Source organism: Poromitra crassiceps, assembly GCF_964638095.1.
Source record: "Poromitra crassiceps genome assembly, chromosome: 11".
Classification (NCBI taxonomy): domain Eukaryota; kingdom Metazoa; phylum Chordata; class Actinopteri; order Beryciformes; family Melamphaidae; genus Poromitra; species Poromitra crassiceps.
The window spans coordinates 25,610,973-25,638,594 of NC_139643.1; the positions used below are offsets into that span (position 1 = coordinate 25,610,973).

General features: G+C 43.9%; 1 protein-coding gene and 1 pseudogene across 2 annotated transcripts; both read right to left on the reverse strand.

Moving 5' to 3' along the window:
• Positions 1-322: 322 nt before the first annotated feature.
• On the reverse strand, positions 323-1,282 carry LOC310784921 (mRNA turnover protein 4 homolog pseudogene; annotated as a pseudogene). The gene is made up of 2 exons: positions 803-1,282; positions 323-536 (listed from the first exon to the last, which is right to left on the reverse strand). The product of its transcript is annotated as an mRNA turnover protein 4 homolog pseudogene (transcript).
• Positions 1,283-9,668: 8,386 nt separating this feature from the next.
• Positions 9,669-16,070, reverse strand: LOC310784559 (uncharacterized protein). Its single transcript, XM_083645550.1, has 4 exons — positions 16,046-16,070; positions 14,504-14,572; positions 12,899-13,054; positions 9,669-10,841 (listed from the first exon to the last, which is right to left on the reverse strand). The coding sequence occupies exons 1-4, from the start codon at positions 16,046-16,048 to the stop codon at positions 10,734-10,736; spliced, it is 336 nt and encodes a 111-aa protein (XP_083501676.1). The 5' UTR covers positions 16,049-16,070; the 3' UTR covers positions 9,669-10,733.
• Positions 16,071-27,622: the final 11,552 nt, after the last annotated feature.

The window sequence follows — 27,622 nt, forward strand, 5'->3', positions numbered from 1 at the left end:
TGTTGAATGAATGGTAAGAATTCACATACAGTAAAAAATATTTCTGAATGGGACATCATACATGTACAAGATCATTAAGTTTGTTCTCTCCACAAATTGGTGCTCACTGATCAACAATCCAGCCCAAATATAAAATTCTCAAGTGACGGACAGAATTCAAGTGAACGCTTTTGGGTGAAAAATGAACAAAGTGTAGAGACACAACACATTCCAGGGAGTGTAGCGGCAGTCAGGACATTTTGGTTTCAATGTCCCTGTGTTATTGAAGGCTGGCAAAAGAAAAGTTGACGTAAAAACATAGAAACTCGCCTTTGCAACAGTTTCATTCTGCATCATCTTCCTCCTCCTCCTCCTGCATCGGTCCCTTCTCCTCCCCAGCAAAGTTGTCAAACTTGCTTGTTTGTGAATTCCACACATGCGCTTCATCTGCACTTTGAATTCCGCCATCGCGATACCAAAGAGTTTCAGAATACGAGCCTGCTCAGGTCAGGCGTTAGCTCCTTGCACACGTCATGGTCTTTTAGTAACGTCACCACTGGTAAATGGTAAATGGCCTGCATTTATATAGCGCTTTTATCCAAAGCGCTTTACAATCAGTAGGCAGTCTACATTCACCCATTCATACACCGATGGCGGCAGGCTGCCACGCAGGGTGCCTACACACCATCGGGAGCAAGGAGGGTTAAGTGTCTTGCCCAAGGACACAACGACAGCAGCTGGGAGGGAGCGGGGATCGAACCGCCAACCCTTGCGTCATTGGCCGACCCGCTCTACCTCCTGAGCTAAAGCCGCCCCACTGCACTCCCTTCTTGAGTGCAGTGGGAAGTCCTAATTGCCTCAGCTGGGGCTCCATGGAGTGGGTCAACTGCTCCAGTGTGACATCCATCTGTGCCTTGTTGCCTGCCCGCGCAGAATCCATCTCTTTGAAATGACTGAAGTACTCTTGTACCTCATCCTTTGTTTTATTTGTGAATAACACACCCACTTCTTCTTGCAGATACTTGCTGATCTTGTGCAAATTATCTTTGTATTCGTCTGTTTGTCGTTTGCCTAGGGCAACAATCATGACTTTGTTTTTGCCAAAGAAGAATCTGCTGTGTTTCCATGCTGTCCTGATGTCTTTCAGTTTGTTATTTCTCATGTTGGCCACAGAAAATATAAACACATTTGTGTAGATGTCCGCACATTTCCGCAACTCCTCAATTAAGCCCTGCTTTGCCTCTAGGCCCTTCTTGGCTGTTTTCGTTAAAGACATTTTCTTGTCCCTCTTGGACTTCGGCATGGTTCTCTCTCTCATGTTGTCGGGAGCCAGTAAACGCACATCTGAGCAGACGTCTTGTGCTCTGCTCTAGAACCCCCAAACCTGTAGTTTAGAGCCGCAGCAGCGTCTTTCGGTGAGTCAGCCCATGAGATATATGGCCGGTTTTACCCCACTCGCGCGCCAGCCGTTCAACATTTTGTGGGCGTTCCCAGACATGACTGAAAAAGGGGAACGCCAGGATTGGGGAGGAGTTTCTATTTTCCCCCGTTGTGGGCGTGGTTTCTGGGGGGAGCAGGACGTCCTCTTCCTCCTCCATGGAGACATCGGCTGTGTCTTCTGACACACGGGGGGGCGGGGCTTCCTCCTCCTGACAGGTGTAAGCAGAGTGATGCATTTTGTTAGAGAGAGAACTGATGATGTGCCTGTACGCACCAATGTGTGTGTGTGTGTGTGTGTGTGTGTGTGTGTGTGCGTGTGCGTGCGTGTGAGTGAGTGAAAGACTGGGTGTGTGATTGTGAGTTTGTGTGTGCGCCGTGTGTGTGTGTGTGTGTGTGTGTGTGTGTGTGTGAGTTCTCTACCTGGCTTTTGCGCCGCTTAGCTTCCGGTTGCTCTGCTGTCCCCTTACGTCTTTTCCTGGATGGCATGTGGGAAGGGGAAGCCTAGGAAAACAACAGCGCAAAAAATGAGAAACAACTTTTACTTTTTACATTTCTACTTTTTATATATCAGCTGCCATGCACACATTCCTCACAATAAACCCTTCCCACATGTTACATCCATAGTAGCCTATACACAGAGAGGCTGTGTGTGTGTGTGTGTGTGTGTGTGTGCGTGCGTGCGTGCGTGAGTGCGTGCGTGTGTGTGTGTGTGTGCGTGCGTGTGTGTGTGTGTGTGCGTGTGTGTGTGTGCGCACACTCACAGCCAGAGGACGACATAACCAGCAACTCTCCGAGTCGATGTCCCGGTTGATCTTTTCGGCGTCTGTAACAAAAAAAGTGTTAAAATCAGTTGATCCCAAACTGACAAATGCAGACTGATGGATTTGAATCTGACAATGACAGAGGGGAGGTTGGGTAAACACTTACAGTCCCTCCAATACTTGACGAGTATGGAATTAAATAAGGGCCAAATATATTTTGAGCTTGAGAAACATTGTTTGTAAACTTTGAACTTGAACTTTGAACTTGTATGTCTGTAAATAAAACTTGTACCTGTAAAAATATCTTGTCCATCTGAGAGAAAGTTTTGTGCATCTGCAACCCATTTTTGTATCGGCAACCCATTTTTGTATCTGTAGACATATCTTGTGCATCTGGGAATAAGTTTTGTACACACGGATAGAATTTGTGCGTCTTCAAAAATATTTTTTACAAGTACAAAAATTTCCTACGTTCGTGTGCGACCTTGAATGCAGCACTTGCAAATTTCCTACGTTCGTGTGCGACCCTGAAAGCACCACGGACAAATTCATATTGCGAGCTTGGATGTCTGTTTACAAGTACAGATTTTCTTTACGAGTACGAATTCTGCCACCCAACCATGTCAACTTGGGGCCATAAATCTGAGCGGACTGGCCAATCAGGTTAGACCCAGTCCCCTCCCACTGAATATCGGATCGTATCGAATAAAACAATTGACAATTGACCAGAAACTCAACCAGAAACTTCTTCCGCCTTAAACAAACAGACAAACGACAAACAGAGCTTTGGTAGTTTGGAAGGAATACGAGCTTCAGGTAAGTGGCCACTTGAAGTAAATCGACATAAAGTAGAAGTTTTGTTGGTTTTATGAGACATTTAACTGCACGACCAGGGAGCCATTTCATAGCATGTTACTACACAGGCTTTCCCAGTGAGCTAACTGACGCTAGCTAGGTTAGCTAATGTTAGCTAGCTGCTTCATTCAATTTCCCAAAATAAACTAAATCACTATTTAACCCGCTAGCGTAAGGGGTAATTTGACTCTAACGTTACAGCTCACGTAAGCTATAAAGACTGTGTCCAGTCTTAGTACAGTTAATTTAGTAGCTGGCTAACGTATCCTGGCTAGCTGGGGACTGCCCCCTAGTCCGATACCTCACGAGTCCGACACCTCATGGTTTTGGCTAGTATGTCAATGAATCATTACATTTTATTATTTAACGCTATATAGCGTTACTGTAGGTCTGCTGTTGTACTGGGTCAGGCGATTGGCTGGTATTAGTAGCGTTATGAGTGAGGTACTTCACACAGCCTCACAAACTAGTGTCACGAACTAACGTTAAATCTGCAAGTACAAAGGGCACGTTTGTATAATAGTAATAGTAATAATAGAATAACAGTCATTATATTGAACGTGACATGACGGCCTATGTGACGTTATTGTAAGACCCTGGAGCATTAGCTATCGGATAGCTATGAACGTTACTACTCCAAACAATCAATCAATCAAATGTATATGAATATGGCGTTACTGTAGGGCTACTGTTGTACGGGTCAGCCGAGTAACGTTAAAGCAATGAATACATATTCATGCCTTAAAATCGTGAAATAGTCTAAATTAACGTTAGCGTCCTTGGGCTAGCCAAACTCAATTCAAATGCATGCCGTTTTGCTGCGGTTCAAAAGTGACAATAACAGGCGTTTCAGGTTATAATAGTAATTGTATTCCCTCAGAGTAACTGCTCAGTGTATTCAATGCATGTCGAATTGAAGAGTGGCGCCATGTAATCCACTTTATTATGCTTAAAAATTGCGATACATAACCCAACTAAGGTCAGCGTCACTGATTTGCATTAGCTGCATATTTCCTGTGTAAACGTTATCATCAGAGTATAATACAAAGATGGCATGCTGATACCTGTTACAGTAAAGTCTGTCACGTGACATGTTTATAGCTGTGCTGTGTCTGTATAGTTCTGTATAGCTCTAATGTAGTCATGTGTACAGCACTGCAGATTGTAGCTTGCTATCTAACCTAGAGCAGAGGTTTTCAGAGTCCAATGGCCACAGGCAGGAATGATTTCCTGTGCCTCTCCTTGCATCTAGGTGGGATCAGCCTCTCACTGAACGTACTCCTGTGTTTGACTAGCACGCCGTGGAATGGGTGCGAGTCATTGCTCATGATGGAGCGTAGCCTGGACAAAGTCATCTTCTCCGACACCGCAGTCAGAGAGCCCAGATCCAGCCCCACAATGTCCCTGACACAGAGAACCGTGGAAACCCCGTTCTTAAAGGTGAGTGTTGTTGTGACTTGCCTTGTTATTTGCAGCTGGTCTGTCCTCCATCAAGTTGTCAGTGGTTAATGGTGTGTACACTGGCCTGGCCTGGGTACCATGATGGGAGGCCAGCTTGGTGAGTAGCCTAGGCCTACAATATTTGACAATTTTTTGTTTCTCATCTGATTTCTATTTTATTCTTCTTTTTAATGTTTTGTGTTTCTTTGTATTCCCTCATACATAGCTTACATTTCCTCATATTGTTATTTTTCCTCCCTGTAAATCACAACCTTTCTTTTGGATGAATATCATGTAGATAAATATGGGGTAGGGTCGATAGTATAGATACAGTCTAGTATAGATACGAGACTAGATGGTGGGGGAAAACCATTTTAGCCCCATGGCCCATGGCTGTATTTTAATGGTGTTGTTTCTGTTGCCATGGCAGCAGTCTGTCCACTAATGGGAATGTAATGGCTTAAGTGTTATAAGAAGGCAGTATGTTGCCAATACAACATTGAGATTCCAAAGAGCTATAAAACAAGCCGGTGGTGTAGGATTGCATGGAGGCTGTTCCTTCTGATATCTAGTCTATCACAGTTAATGCGATATCTCCATCCTCAGACCTTTCCTTCTATTCCTCTGTCTCCAGGTCGCGGCAGCCGCGGAGTTCCTGAAGCAGTTGAAGCCGTACGTGGAGGAGGGCATCATCCGAGCCTTCCACTGCGCCACCGTGACGTGTTCAATGCTCACGCAATCCATTAGTTAGAAAAAATATCAAACAAAATTATTACTACTTTGTCTCTTGAAGTGTTAATATCAACAATTTAATTTTTCATTATGTAAGGATGGATTCTTTTGAATGAGTTTCAGACAGTAGCATTCTTTCTACAAAATTATGACTGACCCATAGAATTGGTCAACTAATACTCATACTATAACTAATAACAATAACTAGCATAGCAATAAGATTTTGACAGGGTTGCAATTATTGAACTGTTTTGGTCAATTCAGTAGGAATCAGCTGACCTAGGAGTTCCTGGTTGAAAATTACACCCAGCCGAGGGAGTACACAGGTGAGTGATCAGGGACAGGGAGAGACAATTTTATTGAAGCAGGCACAAGTATATAAGACAATAAACATTTTAAATTTAAAGCATAGGCCTACAATGTTTTAGTTGAACTATGAAGCTTTTGCACACACACAAAAAGTTTTTATTTTTATTTTCCTGAACACTTTTCGTGGACCCCCTGGCAAAGTGCCACGGACCCCCATTTGAGTCTGGTCTAACTGTCTCTCTCTCTGCCACGCCGACATTGTCCATCTAGTGCAGGATTGTCCAAACTTTTTTGAATTGGGGGTGAGGCGGCCGTGCAGGTGCTTCTCACCTCATATGGGTGTTATTAAAAAATATAAATAAAAATCACATACAATTGTACTTTGTTTGCCATCTGAAAACAGTAGTTCTGCATGTGCTGTTCCTACCTGGTGTTTCTACAAACTGTATGATAGTGCTGTCATTGTTAGGTGAAGGAAACAAATGCAAATTGAACTTGCTTGATTAACCAATAAAAAAATCTGTCCACGGGCCACAATTGGCCCCAGGGCCGGACTTTGGACATGCCTGGTCCTGAATAAATGCATCAGGGATAGGTTCTAGTCTTGTTTTGCATGGAAGAAGGTAGTAAGAGCAAACTGTTAAATCATTTTCTCATGTGTTACAGCCATCCTCAACCAGATACAACCCTGTCTGGCACTGGCCAGGAGTCACATCTGACAGCAGAAGACACAGAGGACAGCAGGACAGAAACAACAAGCCACTCTACCAGAGTCGGTAATAAGGCAATACAAGTACACAGGCAATATTATGTTGAAGCTCTTGTTTTGTTACACATTTTTCCTGTCCTTGGAAAATAATAATTCAGCTGAAATTAATATTGATATGAAACAAACTTTTTTTTTTTACTTGACAGCATTAATGAATACTAAAATTATATCTAATCATGATGATCTACCCGCAAATTATTCTTCAGCTACATTACTTGATCTTGGCCTGTGTTCACAGGGTACCTACACAGGTGTGGAAAGTCTGGAAACGCATTAAAAATGAATCTAATAATTTACAGGTCTTGAATATTTTGGGAATTTAAATGTTATAATGTTGTATAACAATGTTGTATTACATAATGTTATGTTGTGGAGCAGGGTAGGAAAAATACACTTTTAAGGGCTTTTTTTTGCCCTTGTGAGATATGTTTGGGGCATTGTGGATCATTTCCACAGCATGCATGGCCAATATTCAATAGGTAGTGACTCCCATCACTAAGCTTTCTGTTTAGTAATATGCTGTGGGTTCAAAACAAACTGTTTATATTTAATTTCTGCCCTTATAGATCCTTCAGGCATCTCTCCCTCATCTCTCCTCCCGTAACATCTCCACCAGTCTCAGTCCCGGGGCTGATCGGGATATCAGCCAGTGGAGTGCTCACCGCATCAGCCTATGTGGATGAAGATCACAGCTGGTGTGCAGCTCCTCGACGCAGCTGAACACCACAAATATATGTAGATGGGGAGATAACAGGAGAGAGTGAAAGCTATTACCAAGTATATGCACTACATTCTATTGGGCTAACTTCTAGTCATTGAAACTCACACCAGAAACACTGTGTTTTGTCCACGCCTCGCTCTGTTTTGCCCGGTGCTGCCCTGTCCCGCTCACACCTTGCTCACACCTTACCCACTTCATGCCTGGCTGCTCGAGTGCAGCACGCTGCATGCTTGAAAAACAGTGAATAGTAGTAGAATAGTAGAATCTTAAAGTATAGTACAACAGTATGTATTGGGTGCATCAAACATTTGATATTTGTGATCATGCTGCTTTAATAAACAAGGGAAGATTGAGAACAGTAATTTGGTGGGCAATCCCGGCAGTGCAATGTATTGCGGGATCAAGACAAGTTCTATGAAGTGTAAAGTAATATATACATTTATTCCTAAAATATAATCAAAACATTTACACTATGAACACTACATCTGTATACATAGCAATTTACTATTGAAAAATGTTTTTTGGGGTGGGGGGGACATTGTTTGTCCTTGTGATTGTAATTGTGGATAAAAACTATTAAACATTGTTTACCAAGTAAAGCCTTTTAAATGTTGTAGTTTCATCTTTGGTGATCATTTGCACTCATGAGATGATAAGGATGTTTAAAAATATGTGTTTGCCAATTTGTTATTGTTTAGCCATAAGTGTTTTCCAGATGTCTTTCAGAAAAAGAAAGCGACAGCTCCAGAAAGTTGACTGGAGTGTGGCCGCTCACAGACTGGTTCCCATGAATGCAGGCCAACCCAACAGACTCTTGGGTTATGCAGGAATGCTTACTGTATAGTTTCACTAACTTCCTGGATGCCTAGGGGATAATGATTATTTGATCTCAACAACTGAGACAAGATGGCTAGTCTAGACTATACAAAATGCACCATTGCTGATGAGTAAAATAATATTTTCAGTTGAAAGTCAACATTAAATAAACAAATAAAACATTAACAACAAGTTGCTTCAGATATCAACTTAATATAATATATACTGTCAAAAGTCCTGGAGAGAATTCTGCTGGACAGAGTTAAGGAGTTAATCTACTCCACAGACAAGCAGTTTGGTTTTAAAGCAAATGGCACACTGACCTCTGTATGCCTTAAAGGAAATTGTAAACAAATACAGATGGCAAAACCTCTAATTTCTTTTATGTTTTATTGATGCTTCTAAAGCCTTTGACCGTCAACCATAAAAAAAACTCATGCTATGTCAAAGAGGTTTGCCCAGCTATATTGTTAGGATTCTGGCCTTTTGGTATGCCCATCAGACTATGCAAGTTAAATGGAGCAACATATCAACCCTTTTTGGGGTTAGTAATGGGGTCCGTCAAGGTGGAATCTTATCCCTTCCCAGTTCTTTTTAATCTGTATGTTGATGATTTGTCCAAGCAACTGAATGGTTGTAACACTGGGTGCCTTATTGGTAATACCCTAGTGAACCATTTAATGTACACAGATGATCTTGTTGTTCTGAGCCCAAGTAGTGCTGGTCTCCAGCAGCTCCTCACAATATGTACTGAATATGGTTTGGTACATGATATCAAATACAATGCCAGTAAGTGTTGTCTTAATTTGCAGGACCAAAGAGGACAAATGCTTGACATTTCCTGTTTTTAAATTGTCTGATAATAACCTTACTGTTTGTGATAATGTTAAATATCTAGGTCATTTTATTTCAGAGCAATTGTCAGATGAAGTTTAACATGTGTACAGATGGAGTGAAGGTGTCTCTGTTTAGAGCATACTGCACACCACTCTACACTGCTCACCTGTGGTCAGATTATAGGAGTCGGAGGTCAAGCATGCACAGACTTGAAGTGGCATATAATGCCATGAGAATATTGCTCAGGAGACCTAGATGGAGCTCTGCAAGTGAGATGTTTGTCACGGCATGTGTTAACACCTTCCAGGCACTGTTGAGGAATCTGATGTAGCCTACTGTATAAATATCTGTCGACTGAATGTCTCACATAATGTCATTATCAACATACAAGGGAGATGGGTGGGGGGAGGGATGCGGTTGGGATTTATTTGTTTATTTTGTCTTGTTTTATTTTACGCAATGTGCGTGTGCTCAAGCAGAGATGTTTATGGATCTGTAATATTGTCAACGAATGAGCAACTGTACGAAAAATAAAATAAATCTTGAAAAAAAAAATGTCATTATCAAGCTGTTGCTAAGTCCCTACTGTAGTGATGTCAGATATCAGTCACCTCTGGTATGTCGCTCTTATGAACACTGCACTATTTATTTGACTATTGCTTTTTTCCTACAGTCTGTAGGGATTCTTCTTGTTTTTCAAATTCAGTGTTTACATGTGTTTCAGTATGTACAAAATATGATTATCATCAAAACTTGCTTTTATACAGATCATATCGACATAGGTAAATATCTGTTATCAGCCATAACGGCAATGTTAATGTTGGTTATCGGTATTGGCCAAGATTTTCATATTGGTGCTCACTTGCATAATGTGAAAATGAATGTTATTGACCCAGTGTGTAGCCAGTCTACCCAGTTAGTGAGTGAATGTCCAAACAATGATGTATCTTTGAGGTTTTCATTTATTGTAGAATGATGTTGCAGACAGAAATAGATTTCCTTGATGCAATTAACATGATCGTGAAGTGATCCACATGATTTGCTGTTTAACAGAGTGGCTTGACAATTATTCTCTACACTTAGGCTAAGACCTATGTTAAAATTCCCATTCACCTGTGAGCTTGACACCTGAGATCAGCATTACCTCATAGAAGACTAGGTACATACTACCATCTAGTGGTCAAAATGTTTTTCAGCCAAAGACCACTTACAAGATGGAACATATACCGGGGACCCCCTCATTCTGATTTGTGATTTTGGGCTAAGCTTTATTGTTTCCACGGTAACGTGCTTTACTTTTAAATTGATAGGTTTGTTAGATTAGAATGTAATCCATGAACCATTTTAGATTCAAAGGATAAAATATTTTCATTGAACTATGAAGATTTTGCAAAAAAAAGCTTTCATTTTTATTTTCTTGAAAACTTTTCGCGGAACCCCAGGCAAGTGCCAGGGGGTCCCCGGACCCCCATACCACTGGTGTAAAATACCACCCATGATTCAAATCCTACAAATAAGAACAGAAATGGACAATGACAACAGGAGAGACTACATAACATTTCACTCGGACTAAAACGTCCAAAAAATTCAGATTTAAAGAAAATATTTTTTGAATGTTTTTTTTTTGAGAGACTTGACTTGGACTTGCCCCTCAAAGACTTGAGACTTGACTTGGACTTGAGCTCAAAGACTTGAGACTTGACTTAGACTTGCAAAAAATGACTTGAGTATCTCTGATCAAGCATGCCTCACCAAACGTTAAAACGGAACCATAAATGCAGTTATTGCAGAAATAAACTCATTAACAATTAAACAAGAACATATATGCATCTCCTTACGACAGTCCATAACCCGGGTCAACATCAACACTCGCGATAGCGGCAAGGATTTCCTCTTCAAATCTTTCGTAGTCTTTGTAACGTTCTGGGAGTTTAAGCAGGTTGAAGCAGGTTGAAGACTTTGGGTATGCGAAGCCATCCTGCGGAGTCGGCACTGGGAAGCACATTCCAGCCCACCCAGAACTGCACAAGTTTCCCAAGCAGGTTTGGACAGTGGACAGGCAGGTCTGTCTGGATCAGGTCCCGGAGGTATTCTTTGGAAACAACCAGCTTTGGTGTGCTGTTCTTCTCCCATTGATTTCATTGTCGATGAGGGTGACCAGCTGGGAAAGGCCTTCAAGTACCTTAAATAAAGTTTATATTTGTCACTAAAAGTCAACATAGTCATTCATTCATTCATTCACAGGCCTCAATTGTCAAAGCAGAGTAAGATAATTTTAGAGCATAAAACAATTGTATTCATATTTCAAACAACAGGATTGTTATTTTATCTATTTCGGCTTAGGGCTGCAAAGTTTAAAATGATAATAGTGATTAACACGTTCACTGCCATTGACGTATTAATACGTCAAAAATAATCCAACGGTTGACTGCCATTGACGTATTAATACGTCAAAAAAATCGATTTTCTTTTTTTTGACGGTGCTACGTGGATCAATGTTCCCCGCGTCTCCTATGGAGATATTGGAAGTATTGAATGTGTATAATCTATTTTACCGACCAGCTAGGTGGCGACGGTCCTCTCCCGACAGAGAGAAAGTCAACCAAGGCGGCTGCTTCCTCCATTCTCAAGGAAATGGCTTGGCGATTTTACAGTCAGAAACGAACGAGCCTCATTCTCATACTGTAGGCGGGGACGCTTTCGCGCTGCTGCGGTGGGGGGTTCCAGAAATGGACTGGGTGGGCAGCATAAAGCCTAGAGTCGCACGGGGCTTCATCGGGGCTCTCAAACCCAAGAGACGAGTGAGACCTATCCACACTTGCTGCCAGGGAGGGAGGCTGCTCAAACTCGCTGCCAGGGAGGGAGGCTGCTCAAACTCGCAGCAGCAGCAGCAGCAGCAGAGCACTCGCTTGTGACAAACGCAGGCTGAAAGCCACTAGACACGCCCACGGAGGGAGGAGTTGAAGGAGAGGGCGTTCGGAACTATATTGTTTAGATGTCTGATCTCTCACTGATGTCAAAAATAAATGGTTAAAGTGACTGTTCTGCCTGTTTGATTGAATTTCACAAAACTGCGATTATCTCAGCTTTCACTCTCAGACGCTAAAACCATGCTGTACTCAACGGCTAATATCTACATAACTACTAACTCTACAAACTAACTCTTTTAGACAGAGAAAGCACACATTCTATTAGTACTTTTGTGAACTTTGTGTTGACAAACTCCAAGCAGAAAAGAATCCTCGGCTCTTGTAAAATGAGCCAGAATCCTCAAAAAACGGCTTGGCAAAAGCTACCTACAGCAAAAAAAAAATGGCTGGCAGTCAATGTGTTAATATAACACCCTCTGACACTGACTACTGTCAGTACAATGTTACACCAAAAAAAGAAACAATATTCTGCAGTTGTAGAGTGGATGAAGTTATGGCCCTCTGCCGCCTGTCATCCCCCCTCTCTCCTGTCTACAACTTTCCTACGTAATAAAGGCCAAAAAAAGACACCTACAGTTCTCCACTCTCTCCATAGCTCCTCATCAAACAACGCATCACCTTCAAAGCCCACCACAGCCTGGCGCCCCCCTTATCTGACTAACCTCCTCCTCTCCCATCGCCCCACCCAAACCCTCCGATCCTCATCCACTGTTTCGCTCACTGTTCCTCCATACAAATTCCACAGCTTTGGAGATCGAGCATTCTCGAGAGCAGCACCACGACTTTGGAACTCTCTTCACAAGCCTGTCAGAGACTCACCCTCACTCTCCACTTTCAAATCCCGACTCAAGACCTACCTGTTCTCCCAAGCGTACAACCTACCCTACCCTTAACCACATCTTCCGCCCATGTCACGCCCCCTCAACTCCCCTCCACCCGATTAGTTGTGTTATTTGTATGTTTGTTTTTTTCTGTTTACTGTGGACTCGAGATTGTCAGCGTCTTTGAGTCATTGAAAAGCAGCTATACAAAATACATTTAATTGTTATTATTCGATAAAGGTGAAAATATGCCCCAGACATAATCCATGAAATGAATAAAGAAGAACGAGTTCCATTTACATACAAGGGCAGTTAAGGAATAGCACCGCTTTCAAATGGTTAGAATAAGTATAGTGACTTCTGCCTTTTAATTCAACATACTCTTGCTTGGGAATGTGCATTCGATTGTCTGACAATGCCACTTTGTGTCCATGTCAGCGAGGTTGCTGAGATATCAAGGCACATGGAAGAAAGAGCAGTGAACTTACCTCCTGTGGGAAGTCTAAGCGAGCAGAGAGTGAGTTTATTAGAGTCATTTCACTCCGGCAGATAAACTCAACATAGTCCACGTCCAAGGGCTGTCGCTGACAGGCCTGCTCCAATCTAGAGCGCAGTCTGTTTAACACAAGACTTCCCACCATCACCTGTCAAAGAGATCATGAAATATGCTTTATATAAAAGCATCAGGCCTTATTGGAAAATACGTTGAATACACAGTCCAGGATGCTATCAAGTGCTATAAAAACACAAACACTACAGCAACCTAGCCTACACCAAACAAGCAAAACATGTGTGAATCAAATTGATTTACAATTGCACAAGTGGAAATGAGACGTTAAAACACAAGTTAAATCACAAGTCACAACCCAAAGTCACAGCTTGTGGTGGGACATCAACATTAAAGCCCCACTATTTGGGGAAACTGCACCCTCACCTACATGCTACTCTTCTCATTCAGGTATCAGCCTTGTAGTAAGTAACTTAAGTAACCTTGGAGTAACCAGCCAATTGTGCAAAGTGTTTCTTTTCTACCTCCAAATAATTATTCTGTTATATACGGTATATAAATTCAGGTCCATGAGTGAAAAAGTTGCAACTTCTATTTTTCAGAAAAGTATTTAAATGTCCTCAATGGAGACTGACAATTGAACGAATGTCTAATGGAATGGACACTGTTATGGGCAAGCCTGGGTCTCACACAATATAGTGTTGCTTGTAACACATATATGCTTGCCTATTAGTAAGGTAGCCTACAAATGGCGAAAAAAAATAAAAAATGATTGAAAATAATTTAGGCTAAGCTGAGCACAGGCAAGGACAGTTGCAACTATTTTGCCTGAACAAAATAGAATATGGTTTTGATGTATTGAAAATCATACTGTCAGTATTTTTAAATACATGGTATACCGTAATACCTTAGTACCGACCAAAGCCTAATCGAAAGTATCATAAGTCACGGGTGGAATGGTGGATAAACATTGCATTTCCTTTAAAGCCCTTTCTAATAAATGCCCTCCGTTAGTTTGGTAGTGCAAATATAATATTTTTAGTACAAAGGGGTTAAGAAATGCTTTCATCAGCTCAGCATTAACATGACACGGCTCTGAGAGATGAGGGAATGAAATAAAGCAGATATCCGAAAGTACAAACCGAAACAGATGAGAGAACACTCATGAACACTGCGGTTGGGCAGTCGGGTGTGCAGCTTTCTTAGAGGCGGGTCCATCTCGATCGTGGCCAAGGACGACTTGGCACATACAAAGATATAATGGAAACCGAAATCAGCGCGGAACGGCATGACTTGTTGTGGCCAAAGGTGTCAGTAGAAAAGCCCTAAAGTTTACATGCTGTGGGGAACAGGCATTCAGGGTGCAGAGTGGGAATGATAGAAATCCCAGTCTATCTATTAGAAGTCAGCGTGTGTTCCATCAAAATGATTTAAAGGGCATTATATTAACGTAAAGAAAAAGTTGCATAATGGGGCTGCAACAGAGAAACAACGCAATGCACTTTCCTGTACAGCAAGAAGTTGGTAGTGCTGCACAGCTGATACAGATTCTGTTTATAGAAATAAGCATTTTCTGATAACCCACCTGAGATTCAGCAGAAGTGCCTGGGGGGTCGGTGGTCGAGGGAGGCGCACACACAATTTCTCCGTTGTCCTAGTGAAGTAAAAAGCAAACCATTATTTGATATTGCAAATTTAATTCTCAACCATATTCAGTCAGTCACTGGATCATGTGACTGTGAATAATATGACCTGTCTCCCAAGTAAAAAGCTGCAGGCTGACAGGTTTTCCGACCAATTACTTGAGGTTAGTTCAAGTGAGGCTGCTACCGAGCGGGGTAGCTTCAGAGTGTAACTTACCATGGTAACTGACCTGGAGTTCATCTAATCGAACTTCTTGGAATCTAAAATCCCAGATTTCTCTAGTCTAAACTATGGGTTGGGAAAATTCCAGTGTTGGGCAGTAGCTAGCAACAAATAGTGAAGCTATTTGTTGCTAGCGTGCTACATTTCTCTGGGGATAGCTTAAATGTAGTGAAGCTTATTTTTAATGTAGAGTAGCTGGTAGCTTAGCTCACCATATTGTCAAAGTAGCTTGCCCAACACTAATAAATCTAGAAATAGGTTGAATTCAAAGTGTTTTCCCTCACACACACACACACACACACACACACACACACACACACACACACACACACACACACACACACACACACACACACACACACACACAATGTAAAGTAGCAAGCTACTTTTATTTTGGCATGGAGCCTGTAGCTGAGCGTGCTATATAATGAAAAAACATTGCATGGATGCAACTGGGACGTATCCTCAGTGATGTACCCTGGGGTCATTGGATGTTTCGGGTCTCGCAACATCATACACCCTCGCCCAGGTGACCCAGCCGGGGCTGGCCAAGCCCCAACTTACGTCCCAGTAGCTACCCACGGTCAGCCCTCTAGGAAGGGTTGAAGGTGGTCACGCGGTCAGGGCCACTCAATCCGCTGCTCCGGAACTACTCTGCTGGGACCGGGGGGGGGAAGGGCTCTGGTACGTAGAGGGACCGGGCTCTGTGGGTTGCCACCCGGCCGGGCTCCTCCCTCGTCTCACCAGGTCTAGGACCTGTGCGCTGCACCAGACTCCCCCGCTCCAAACATCTCATTCCGACTACATTTTACTGGGGATAGCTTCAAAGTAGTGAAGCTATATTTTAATGTAGAGTAGCTGGCAGCTTAGCTTACTACATTTTCAAAGTTGCTTGCCCAACACTGCAAAAATCTGTGTAGTCATTTAACCTGCTTTCTGGAATGCATCCTTTGGGAGACATATTACTGCTAATACAGTATATCAGGCATTGAGGCTAATCAAACCCTAAATAAATCTAGAAGCTGATGGCAGATTAAACAAAGGTCCTCCCATCATGAAAACAGATTTTGTTTGGAAAGGAAGGATTTGACATTTGACAGGGTTGATGGTACAGGTAGCCATGGTCACACCAGGATTAATGAGAATTGCTGGGTTTCATTAGTTGTTGTGGACTTCCCCCTCAGCCCCTTGGTGGTGAACTCTGGCCCATGAATTCATGCTTTATCGGTGTATAATGACAGAGTATCAAATTCTCAATTACCATTGCTGGGAAGAGCACGACAAGATTGAGGGTAGAATCAACAGGATAATTGGGCTGGTAGGCAAAGAGAGAAAGAGAGAGAGGAAGAGGGAAAGACGGAGAGCAAATGGATGAAAAAGTCCCAGGTTATTAGAGAAAAGGTCAGTCACAGCAGCTATTTTATAAGAGCAAGACATATAAATCAACGATTGCCCGGAGATCATACCAACTACTTGCTGATAAATGTTGACATTTTGAATGTATTTAGAGCTTGTAAATCAATATCTGATACCAGACACCAGTTTAGCTTTGGCAACACTGGGCAGGTTGTTTAAAACAGTCATGTTCAATTGCAAGACATAGAAAAAGAAAATAGTATTGAAATAGTATTGTGTACATAGCATGTACAATGGTTTCCAAGCACATAATAATTCTGATTACAGCAATGCAACACAGGCTGATGTCCTGGCACATGGTTTGGGTGTGACACCTTTGTTGCCTCTGACTGATGTTTAGATGCTCAATCAATACAGCTTGCTGCAGTCAACTTCTATAAGCTTGCTTACAGATGTATTCATTTTGTCCAGTAGTATGTATTACTACTCCAGACAGCTAGCCTCCATTCCAAGTCCAGCCATAACGTTACACATCTCTGGACAGATAAACAATCACTGTCCAGTTAATCAGCTAGCTAGTCAGGTACATTAAAAATACATGTCATGGAAGTTGCCACCTATTCACATATCATACGGCTAACCTCGGTAACGCTACGTAAACAACCTGACTGACAAAGACGCAATGAAACTGACAGACAGATATTGAAAGGACGATACCAAGGAAACACAACTGCAACTCAAGACAGCTTTATACCTCAAAACGCTCACTAAGCATAGACATTCTCAGCAATAATGTCATGCTAACACTAAACACGTTAAAGCGATGAATCATCACTCATAACGCTACTAATACCAGCCAATCTCTGACCCAGTACAACAGTAGCCCTACAGTAACGCCATATTCATATAAATTTGATTGATTGATTGGAGTAGTAACGTTCATAGCTATCCGATAGCTAAAGCTCCAGGGTCTTACAATAACGTCACATAGGCCGTCATGTCACGTTCAATATAATGACTGTTATTCTATTATTACTATTACTATTACTATTATACAAACGTGCCCTTTGTACTTGATTTAACGTTAGTTCGTGAAGCTAGTTTGTGAGGCTGTGTGAAGTACCTCACTCATAACGCTACTAATACCAGCCAATCGCCTGACCCAGTACAACAGCAGACCTACAGTAACGCTATATAGCGTTAAATAATAAAATGTAGGCTAATGATTCATTGACATACTTTTGATAGCCCCGGTCGTGGCTTCAGCCTGTGCTGGAACATTGGTAGCAATGAAAGCTAACGCTAGCTAGCCCTGATACGTTAGCCAGCTACTAACTTAACTGTACTAAGACTGGACACGGTCTTTATAGCTTACGTGAGCTGTAACGTTAGTCAAATTACCCCTTACGCTAGCGGGTTAAATAGCGATTTAGTTTATTTGGGGAAATTGAATGAAGCAGCTAGCTAACATTAGCTAACCTAGCTAGCGTCAGTTAGCTCACTGGGAGAGCCTGTGTACTAACATGGGGATCATGTCTATCGTAACATGCTATGAAATGTCTCATAAAACCAACAAAACTTATATTTTATGTCGATTTACTTAAAGTGGCCACTTACCTGAAGCTCGTATTCTTTCCAAACTACCAAACTACACTGCTCTGTTTGTCTGTATTAGGCGGAAGAAGTTTCTGGTCAATTGTCAATTGTTTTATTCGATACGATCCGATATTCAGTGGGAGGGGACTGGGTCTAACCTGATTGGCCAGTCCGCTCAGATTTATGGCCCCAAGTTGACATGGTTGGGTGGCAGAATTCGTACTCGTAAAGAAAATCTGTACTTGTAAACAGACATCCAAGCTCGCAATATGAATTTGTCCGTGGTGCTTTCAGGGTCGCACACGAACGTAGGAAATTTGCAAGTGCTGCATTCAAGGTCGCACACGAACGTAGGAAATTTTTGTACTTGTAAAAAATATTTTTGAAGACGCACAAATTCTATCCGTGTGTACAAAACTTATTCCCAGATGCACAAGATATGTCTACAGATACAAAAATGGGTTGCCGATACAAAAATGGGTTGCAGATGCACAAAACTTTCTCTCAGATGGACAAGATATTTTTACAGGTACAAGTTTTATTTACAGACATACAAGTTCAAAGTTCAAGTTCAAAGTTTACAAACAATGTTTCTCAAGCTCAAAATACATATGGCACTTTATTGATTCCATAGACGAGCTCCTGACGACGCACGGCCGAGTCCCTCTTCCGCTCCTCTTCCTGCTGTGAGAGGTGAGGTGTGACGATGGTGGAAGAGAACTTGTGCTCGACGGTGGGAAAGGGCCAAGAGGGTGAGGAGGAGGTGGCGGGAGGGTTTTCCTCCTCCTCAGTCGGCACCAGCTGTTTGCCCCCAGCTTGAAGGTTGTGAACGGCGAGCTCGAGCAGCTCGCCTGGGCTCGCGTTCAACGCCTGGGCTCTGTGCAGGATCCTCCTCGCTTTGTCCGCACGACCTTAACGGGAACCAGGAAGACAAGTTAGCATCTATACAGTCCACGACAATGTTGCTGCAGTAGGTAGGATCTACACAAACGTGCTCATATCAAATGAACATTTCTTGCCCTGCTCACGGCAACAGTCACTGTGTCTAAACACTGCCGATCACTTTCTCCCATTATACTGGTTCATTTGACCACAATTTTTTTACTATTCCTTGGAGAGCATTTTGTCTATGTCTAATCTAAACAAACAAACAAACAAACAAACAAACAGACAAAGTATAACACCCTGGCATTTAAAAAAAAGACAGATTTGACACAAGGGCTGTCTTAATACTTTTGACTTCAGTCATACTGAAAACGACAGTTATAAACCGCTCCACGTGTGCACGTTTCACATTTTGTTGGTGGCCTTTTGCGAGAGCACCTGCTGCCTAAAAGGAAATGACAGTATAACAGTAATAATAATAATAATAAGAGTATAACAGTGGAGCAGATTAGAGAAAGATCGTTCACTTCCGGAAAGAAGCGCCGTTTAATCCGCCAATAGCAACTCTGGTGCTTTAACTGAAATATAAAATGTGCTGAGTTGATCTGTTCCACATATCAGCTTTCTGTCAAATAACAACAATAAATAATAGTAATGTATGGACTGTAGGGGTGTATACCTTGAGAGAGCTCGTACTGGGCGTTTGCCACATGGACAAAGGCAAAGCGCCTGCAGTTGATTCTTGCAATCTGGAAGAGGTCCCGTGCGTCGTCTGGGTCTTCAATCCTAACAAAACAAACAGCTAGTCTTAGATAACTACTGACAAATCTTTGATGTGAAAACAAAAGCCAACATGTTCTGGCTGCAACAGCCTCGGTCATGATAGCATGCATATTCTTTGAAGTGTCATGTAGACATTTCCACACACACTCACCCCTTGAGTTCTGCATGTCTGAGCAGCATTCTGACGTAGCTCTCGTTCTTGCTGTAGTCCGTAATTGGCATTGCGGAGAATACTGTAGAGTAACGGTCCATCAGGTTGTGAAGGAGGTTCACGTCTGTGTCAGGGCTGCCTGTCTTCTCCAGGTGCAGGAGATATGCCCAACACGACTCGGGAGTAACTGCCAGGGATCAAATTAAATGTGTATTAAAATGACATACAATGACTGTAAAATGTCTCAATGTCCACACAGCTCTGCAGTAAGAATGTCTAAATGGGGGATACTCAACTTGCTTTGCCCGGGGGCCACTTTTGTCAAATGATAGGAGGCCAGGGCCCAGTTAATAAACAAACAATCTTTTTTGTTTGTAGCGGATTGTAGGTTTTTGGGGTGTCAGCTGGAGTTTAGTATGACAATTTTGTGCAAACAGGATAGTTAGTTAGGTCACGTTAAGTTACTGTAGTTAGGTTAAGTTAGTTAAAGCAGGACTAAACCCCAAAACACATTTTTTTCAGCGCAGTAAATACAATATTCCTGGAATGCGAGTTTAACTAAACAGTCCTCTGCATTCTACAACAAATAAAGACATTACTGTTTGTTTTATTTGGTATGTTACATGCTTATTGGCCAAGTTATGTTAGTTTATGGGCTAGGAATTCTGCCAGGGTACAGAAGGGCGTATAGGCGGCCATCTTGCCTGCAGAGTTTTCAAATCAAGTAGAATACCGTTTTGCAAGAAATCTGGGGGGGGGGGGGGGGGGGGTGAGTCCCCCTTTAAGTACATACAGTATAAGTGCCTGCGTGGCGAGCAGACGGCTGTATTTGACCATTTAGCTGGAGTCAAACTTTATTTCACGTTAGTTTTCACTGTGAATTAGAAAATGGTCGGGGGGGGGGGGGCCACTCTGCACCCTATCGCGGGCCGCATCTGGCCCCCGGGCCGCAAATTGAGTGTCACTGGTCTAAATACTACACAGCGCTGGATGGACGGCGTGCCATACTCTCTCAATGATAGAATACCTTTCATCGTAGAGGTGTCCCTCCTGTCCTCCTGTGTGCTGGTGGAGTCCACCACCATTGGCTCGTCCTCCCATGGGTGAGGCACTGAGGCATCTGTCTGTTCCTCAGAACAGACAAGTTGCGCTTTTCCCGTCTCCAGGCTTTGTAAGACAACGTCCAGCACTTCTTTGGGTTTGGCCTCCAGTTCAATTCCCTGCTGCTTTCTGTCCATGTCCTCCTCTGGCTCCATCTGAAACCAAGGGATTAGGTGATTAGGCACATCATAAGATTTAGCCCAGATATCTTGCATGGAAGCAAATCGCACAAAACTCCTTCCAAAAATCTGTCAGTTTAATGTCTCCTACTCTCCTTAGCAAAGGCCTAGTACACGTATATGACGTAGGCAGGGGCGGTTTTAGGTGTAGACCTTTGGGGGGGCCCCCTAATCAGAACATCCCGGACAGCAGACCCCCGAGGGCGGTCCGGGGCGTGCCCCCCCCCCCCCCCCCCCAAAGGAGCACAATGAAGATGCTAGATCTCTGAAGAACTACACACATCACATTAATATCCTCTTTACTGTTCTGTGGCTTTACAATGATTCATGATGGGGGGGGGGTGTGATGCTGTATCAATAACATTTGAGAATTGAGAATCGGAGATTTGCATCACTGATGACCAGTGGCGGCTGGTCATCAAACACCTCTCTCCTACTGCAAAGGCACCCACTCACAGGACGCCATCTGCTGGGAGAGACTGGGAAATGAAGATGACAAGCGTCACACCACTCAGCTGAGAATGATGCCTTCACTTACAATCGGAAATCTGCAGTTAGACGATATTGGGGAGTCTCTGGGAATTGATTGACAAGAGTGATGCCTTCACTTACAATCGGAAATCTCACTAGCGCACAAATAACTCCGTTTCAGGCTTATTCAACTTGGTAATTTCCTTGGTAGGGCTACGGCCATTCTAGGTGCCTAGCACCGCCCTAGAGCCGCCCCTGCTAATGACATCACTCACTGATGACATCACAATGATACAGACATACTGACATACAGACACTCCTGGAATTAGAGATAGGAATTATAAATAGAATCAATGTCATCAATGATGCAAACTTGCAAAGTTGTATGTCTGCGCACAATTGCTTAACTTTGCAGCACTGATGACATCACTCGCTGATAATTATAGATAGAATCAATGTCATCAGTGAAGCAAAGTTGTATGTCTGCACACATTTGCTCAACTTTGATTAATTGATTCCATGTTCCAGTGCCAAGGCCGCCCTCATTAATGTTATTGATTACACCTGCTTCACTTCCTGCTTACCACCTCAAAACGGTGAAATGGGCCTATTTAAAAAGGAACAGTTTACAATATACAGTACGTGTCCCGCGATCCAACGCCTGCTGCGTCACGTACTGTAGGCTTACATACAATTTAATGGACAGTCACTAACGTTAGCTTGGAGACCTAGCTACCTGCTGGGCACGGCCACAGAATAAAAACAAACGGAAACCGCTTGAGATGCAAAACTAGCAGGTAGGTTAGCGGCCGACCCCGGCGATGTTAGCTGTTGGGGAGATTTGGTTGTTCGGACCTTTGGACGGACCACTGTCTGGGTCGGACCACCATGTTGGCGACCTCACACACCCAGCACATCATCCAGCCGCCCTAAAGAGCGCCATGCTCGGCCGACACCAACACAGCACAACTAACAACAGCCATGCTTCCATCCAAATGCCAATTTGAAGCCAACATGTGAAATGGCACAAAAAAAACAAAAATGTCGACAAAAATGTGAAAACATTTCATGCCATGCCCCATGCAGAACCTCTGTTGACACAACACCTCAAACTTAAAATGCCAAGGATCTGTCTTCACTGTTGGGAATCTGAAGAAGACGCTGCTCGCGTCGAAATGTTAGCGTTTGTAGTGTGTGTACCTCATTAAATTAGCTCTACCAGTGATTTTGTGTGCTCCAGTCTATTCTACTGTTTCCATGGACTATGTTCCCTTTGTATGAGGGAAGTGTGTTAATACAGTCTAGTAGACGGGAGAGAGAGGGAGGAGAGTGCTATGTACGCTTATTCACTGAAGCTTCATGGAAGTTACTAGCTTACCAGGCATGAACATTTTACAAAGCACAACTGTATACTAACTCAGTCAATAACTGCACTTCTATGTCCCATATCCTAACAGCTGCAGTCACATGACTCACTCAGTCATTGACGAGGAGAGGGCAATGCTTTTTCAATGCAACACAAGAACAGTTAAGCCAAATAGTCAGCTACTCAGAGGAAGAGAGACACAGAGAGAGAGAGAGAGAGAGAGAGAGAGAGAGAGAGAGAGAGAGAGAGAGAGAGACACACATACACACAGAGAGTGAGTGAGTGAGTGTGTGTGTGTGTGTGTGTGTGTGTGTGTGTGCGAGAGGAGAGAGAAAAAAAGAGCAGAATGCAATATTTAAGCCGATTACACACAACCAACAGAACAAACGAGCGTACAGTACGGGGCCATACACGAATAGCAAACAGCTCAACAGCACTGAAAGCCACAACGAAGCCACAACGAAGAGCGCCATGCTCGGCCGACACCAACACAGCACAAATAACAACAACAGCCATATGCTTCACACAACACAACACCTCAAACTTAAAATGATTATTTACTGTACCATGATAGATGACTGCAGCTCCTGTACGTTGACAGCGGGTAGCACAGGGCTTGAGACGGCGCTGTTGGTGGCTTGGGGGCTGGTGGTGGTGGTGCTCAGGTTGGCCAGGACAGGAGGCAGCTTGGAGCTCTGCTGGCGCGCGCCACGCCTGGGCTTCAGGTAGATTTTCTCCAGCGTGGTGAGCGGCGAGTCCTCCGTCGTACTCACCACCAGGGGGACGAGACGGGGAGGTGTGGTCACCAGGGGGACGAGACGGGGAGGTGTGGTCACCAGGGGGACCAGACGGGGAGGTGTGGTCAGGCTGTTGGTGGCTTGGGGGCTGGTGGTGGTGCTCAGGTTAGCCAGGACAGGAGGCAGCTTGGAGCTCTGCTGGGGCAGGACAGGAGGCAGCTTGGAGGTCTGCTGGCGCGTGCCACGCCTGGGCTTCAGGTAGATCTTCTCCAGCGCGGTGAGCGGCGAGTCCTCCGTCGTACTCACCACCAGGGGTACGAGACGGGGAGGTGTGGTCACCAGGGGGACGAGACGGGGAGGTGTGGTCACCAGGGGGACGAGACGGGGAGGTGTGGTCACCAGGGGGACCAGACGGGGAGGTGTGGTCAGGCTGTTGGTGGCTTGGGGGCTGGTGGTGGTGCTCAGGTTGGCCAGGACAGGAGGCAGCTTGGAGCTCTGCTGGGGCAGGACAGGAGGCAGCTTGGAGGTCTGCTGGCGCGTGCCACGCCTGGGCTTCAGGTAGATCTTCTCCAGTGCGGTGAGCGCCGAGTCCTCCGTCGTACTCACCACCAGGGGTACGAGACGGGGAGGTGTGGTCACCAGGGGGACGAGACGGGGAGGTGTGGTCACCAGGGGGACGAGACGGGGAGGTGTGGTCACCAGGGGGACGAGACGGGGAGGTGTGGTCACCAGGGGGACGAGACGGGGAGGTGTGGTCACCAGGGGGACCAGACGGGGAGGTGTGGTCAGGCTGTTGGTGAGCGTGAGGGGCCAAGGGGGCGTGTCGTGGTACAGCCCACAGGCCCTCTCAAACGCCCGCCTGCTGATCTCCCCATTGGGGTTGGCCTTCTTTAAGCGCCGCATGACGCGTTTGAAGCTGACTGTGAAACACAGGAGCAAAACATGATCATTAGGAAAAGAACTGTATGAATAACGGCTATCTGCAGGTTCCAGAAAGAAAAAAAACAAGTTAAACTTTTTTCACTCACCTCTCTCGGTCTTATCCAGCTCAAAGTAAGAGTATTCACTGAGGTGATCCTCGTCAGCCCAGTGAACGCTCTTGCTCTTGCTCTTTCTCTTTTTCTTGAAGCTGAAGCTGTCCTCCTCATTCCCGCTGAGCTCTGCCAGGGCCTTCCGGAAAGAACCAACTTCAGGCCTGGGCTTCGCCTTCAGGTAAATTTTCTCCAGCACGGTGAGTGGCGAGTCCTCCGTCGTACTCACCACCACCACCTTCACCTTCCCCATCGTTTAAGGTGGGCTTTTGACTTCTGTGGAAATGACATGGCATTTTGTGTTACCCAACATAAGATCAACGTAAGAGAACATAACATTAACATCATAACATAACAACATAAGATAAATTAAGCTGAAATAAGATATTATGTTGTTGCAACAGGTGTGAATGATAGGTTTGTACACAGAATCACAATGTAACTTATATGAACCCACATGCAATGGCACTCCAAAAGCACCCGTGTCAGAAATAAATCAATGAAATAATAGACCCTTCTCACGGGGGCCATTTTGTGTCGAAAAGGCAGGCTAAACACAGGTGCAAAGTGCAAACACGTCGCTTGGGCTACATTGCATCAAAGCAACAGCGATTATTGTGAGAGCAACAGTTACATTAACGGCTAAATCATCGATATGAGTCTTAAAACGTGCATAGACGATCATGCTTTGGAGAAAGAAAGATGGCTAAACGGTTGTTGAAGTTGACCAGCTATTGCTTTTACTTTTCAGATGAAAAGTAAAAAATACCGTTCAAGAGACAGGCCGATTTTTCTGGAGTCCAAATGCCAACTAGGATATGTCGAGGGGAAGTCACAATCTAGCTATAGTTAGCGGCTAAACACTAATTACGATTAAACTAGCAGTTAACTGCCTCAGTACGCTGATCTGTGTGTGACTGCCTTCAAGGTGGCGCTGCCGCGCTAGCAGCAAGCGGTGTTGACGTCACACATGCAGAAATCAAACCGTTACCAAACTGTTTTGAAAAATTAACGTACGCTTTGAGGTACAATATGTATGGTTTGGGCTGTTTTTGGAGATATATGTGGGTCTCCGAATCACGTTAACCGCTAACGTCAGCCGGTAATGGATGCTGTAGCTAGGTAACATTAACTCACTGCCGACGATGCCGTGTCTGTGTTGCAGAGACAGTTGAGAAGACCGGGCCGGGTCACGGTGATAACTAAAACTACGGTTACATGCTGCCACTCCGACGTGCTGCCACTCCGACGTTCTGCCACTCCGAAATATCGGCACTCCGAAAGGGGGTCTATATTCCCCGTTTTTCACTAACCTCTCCCAACCCCCACGCCAAACCTAACCTCCCCCTATGCCTAAACCTAACCTCCCCCAGACCCTAACCCAAAACCTAACCTCTCCCACCCCCACGCCTAAACCTAAGGTCGGCATTGCGGCTTCTAAGGTGAACGACCGCCAGTCCGAATGATGGAAGTTAACGTTCGGAGTGGCAGCATGTCGGAAAGGCAAAGGAACCCCAAAACTACAGTTAGCGTTACCTTAAGAAAATATGTCTCGCTGCCTCAGCAAAAGTTGATAGTTAGTTACCTTGTAAGAAAAGATGTCTTCTTGCTGCTTCAAAAAAAGTTGCTCGCTTGTCTCTCTTCACCTGCTTGCTCGACTCTCTCTTCACCAATTGCGACTGTCTCTCTTCACCTGCTGCTGCGAACTGAAGAGTTGCTGGACTGTCTCTTTTGACCTGAAGAGATGAGCTCCGAATGCGCGTCGTGTGATTGGTTCCCGGATCGTCATGTGACCCAGGCGGGGAATTTAAACCACTAGGCATCGATAATGTCAACACAACAGAGCTTTTTTAAGTACAATTTTGATCACAACAGAAAGATATGAGAGGCAATCATGTTCAAACACTACATTTGCACTTTTTCCACAAAGACCATACAGCAAGCTTAATGTTTGGTTTATTAAAACTACAGAACAAGGAAAGGTTTGCAAAACATAGGGAGTTAAAGAGGGCATGAAACATTTTATCATAGGATTACTTAATTTGACGTTTTGATGAATCAAATCAACCACACTCCAAGACAGAAACACAACAGCATATGCAGTGAGCAATGAGCATGTTAATTCAAAATCATCACTACCAACACTTAACTAGCCTGTACTCCACTATATGATGACATCAAGCACAGGTAGCCCTATCGATGCTGCCCTCTGTATTATTGTGATCATTATTGACCTGGACGCTTCAACATTGGTACAATTGCCACTGTAATGATATGCCAATTGCTTCCACCGTGTTGCGTTTCCAGCCAACATAAACCCACAAGTTCATTCAACATTAAATAATCAACATTCTGCGCTCACGTTTAATTTAGGCTGCTTTCTCACTGGGAACGATTGCTTTCGTTCCGTTCCGCACCAGGGAATGATTGCCCGCCCTCCAACGCTGGTCAGCTTTCACATTACAACATTTCTTCCGTGCTCGGGAATGAAACAGAGTGCACTTGCGTCATCAACTATGCCTGCACTTTTATACTCCAAGCAGGTGCCTTGACAAGGGGTCATGTTTCTTACCTTTACGATCTTCTGTTACCAGCAAATGAATCTAAAATGGAGAAGATTAAAGCAGACTGGGAGAACGAGCTACAGGTCATCCTCTCGGATGAATTCTGGGGCGAAGCTTTAGAGGCTGTCAACTCATCCTCTTCCTGTGCTCGGCTCAGTCTCATTCAGTTTAAGGTACTTCACAGAGGTCACTATAGTAAATCTAGGCTGTCTAAGATATATCCAGATACAGTGGAGGATAAGTGTAGTAGATGTTCACTTTCCCCATGCGATTTCACACATATGTTTTGGTCATGCCCCAGTTTAGTTAGTTATTGGGAGTCATTTTTTAACACAGTATCTGAAATAACACAGTCTCAGCTTGCACCATCCCCTCACATAGCCCTCTTTGGAAGAACATCAGAGGGACACATTACCACGAATATTCAAACTAACGTAATTGCCTTTACCTCCCTAATTGCACGCAGAAGGATTCTCCTGTTGTGGAAGTCCTCTTTACCCCCATCGTCTAAATCCTGGATAAGTGATGTCATGTCATTTTTAAAATTGGAAAAAATAAAGTTCTCCATAAGAGGATCTGTTGAACGATTTTACTCCTATTGGCAACCATTAATTAATT

What these genes read in the sequence shown, in the direction of transcription:
- LOC310784559 (XM_083645550.1), bottom strand. An exon ending in GCACTTCTGCTGAATCTCAG is followed by an intron (nt 13,055 to 14,503) that starts GTGGGTTATCAG and finishes TCTCTTTGACAG; the next exon opens with GTGATGGTGGGAAGTCTTGT. An exon ending in GCTTAGACTTCCCACAGGAG is followed by an intron (nt 10,842 to 12,898) that starts GTAAGTTCACTG and finishes ACTTTATTTAAG; the next exon opens with GTACTTGAAGGCCTTTCCCA.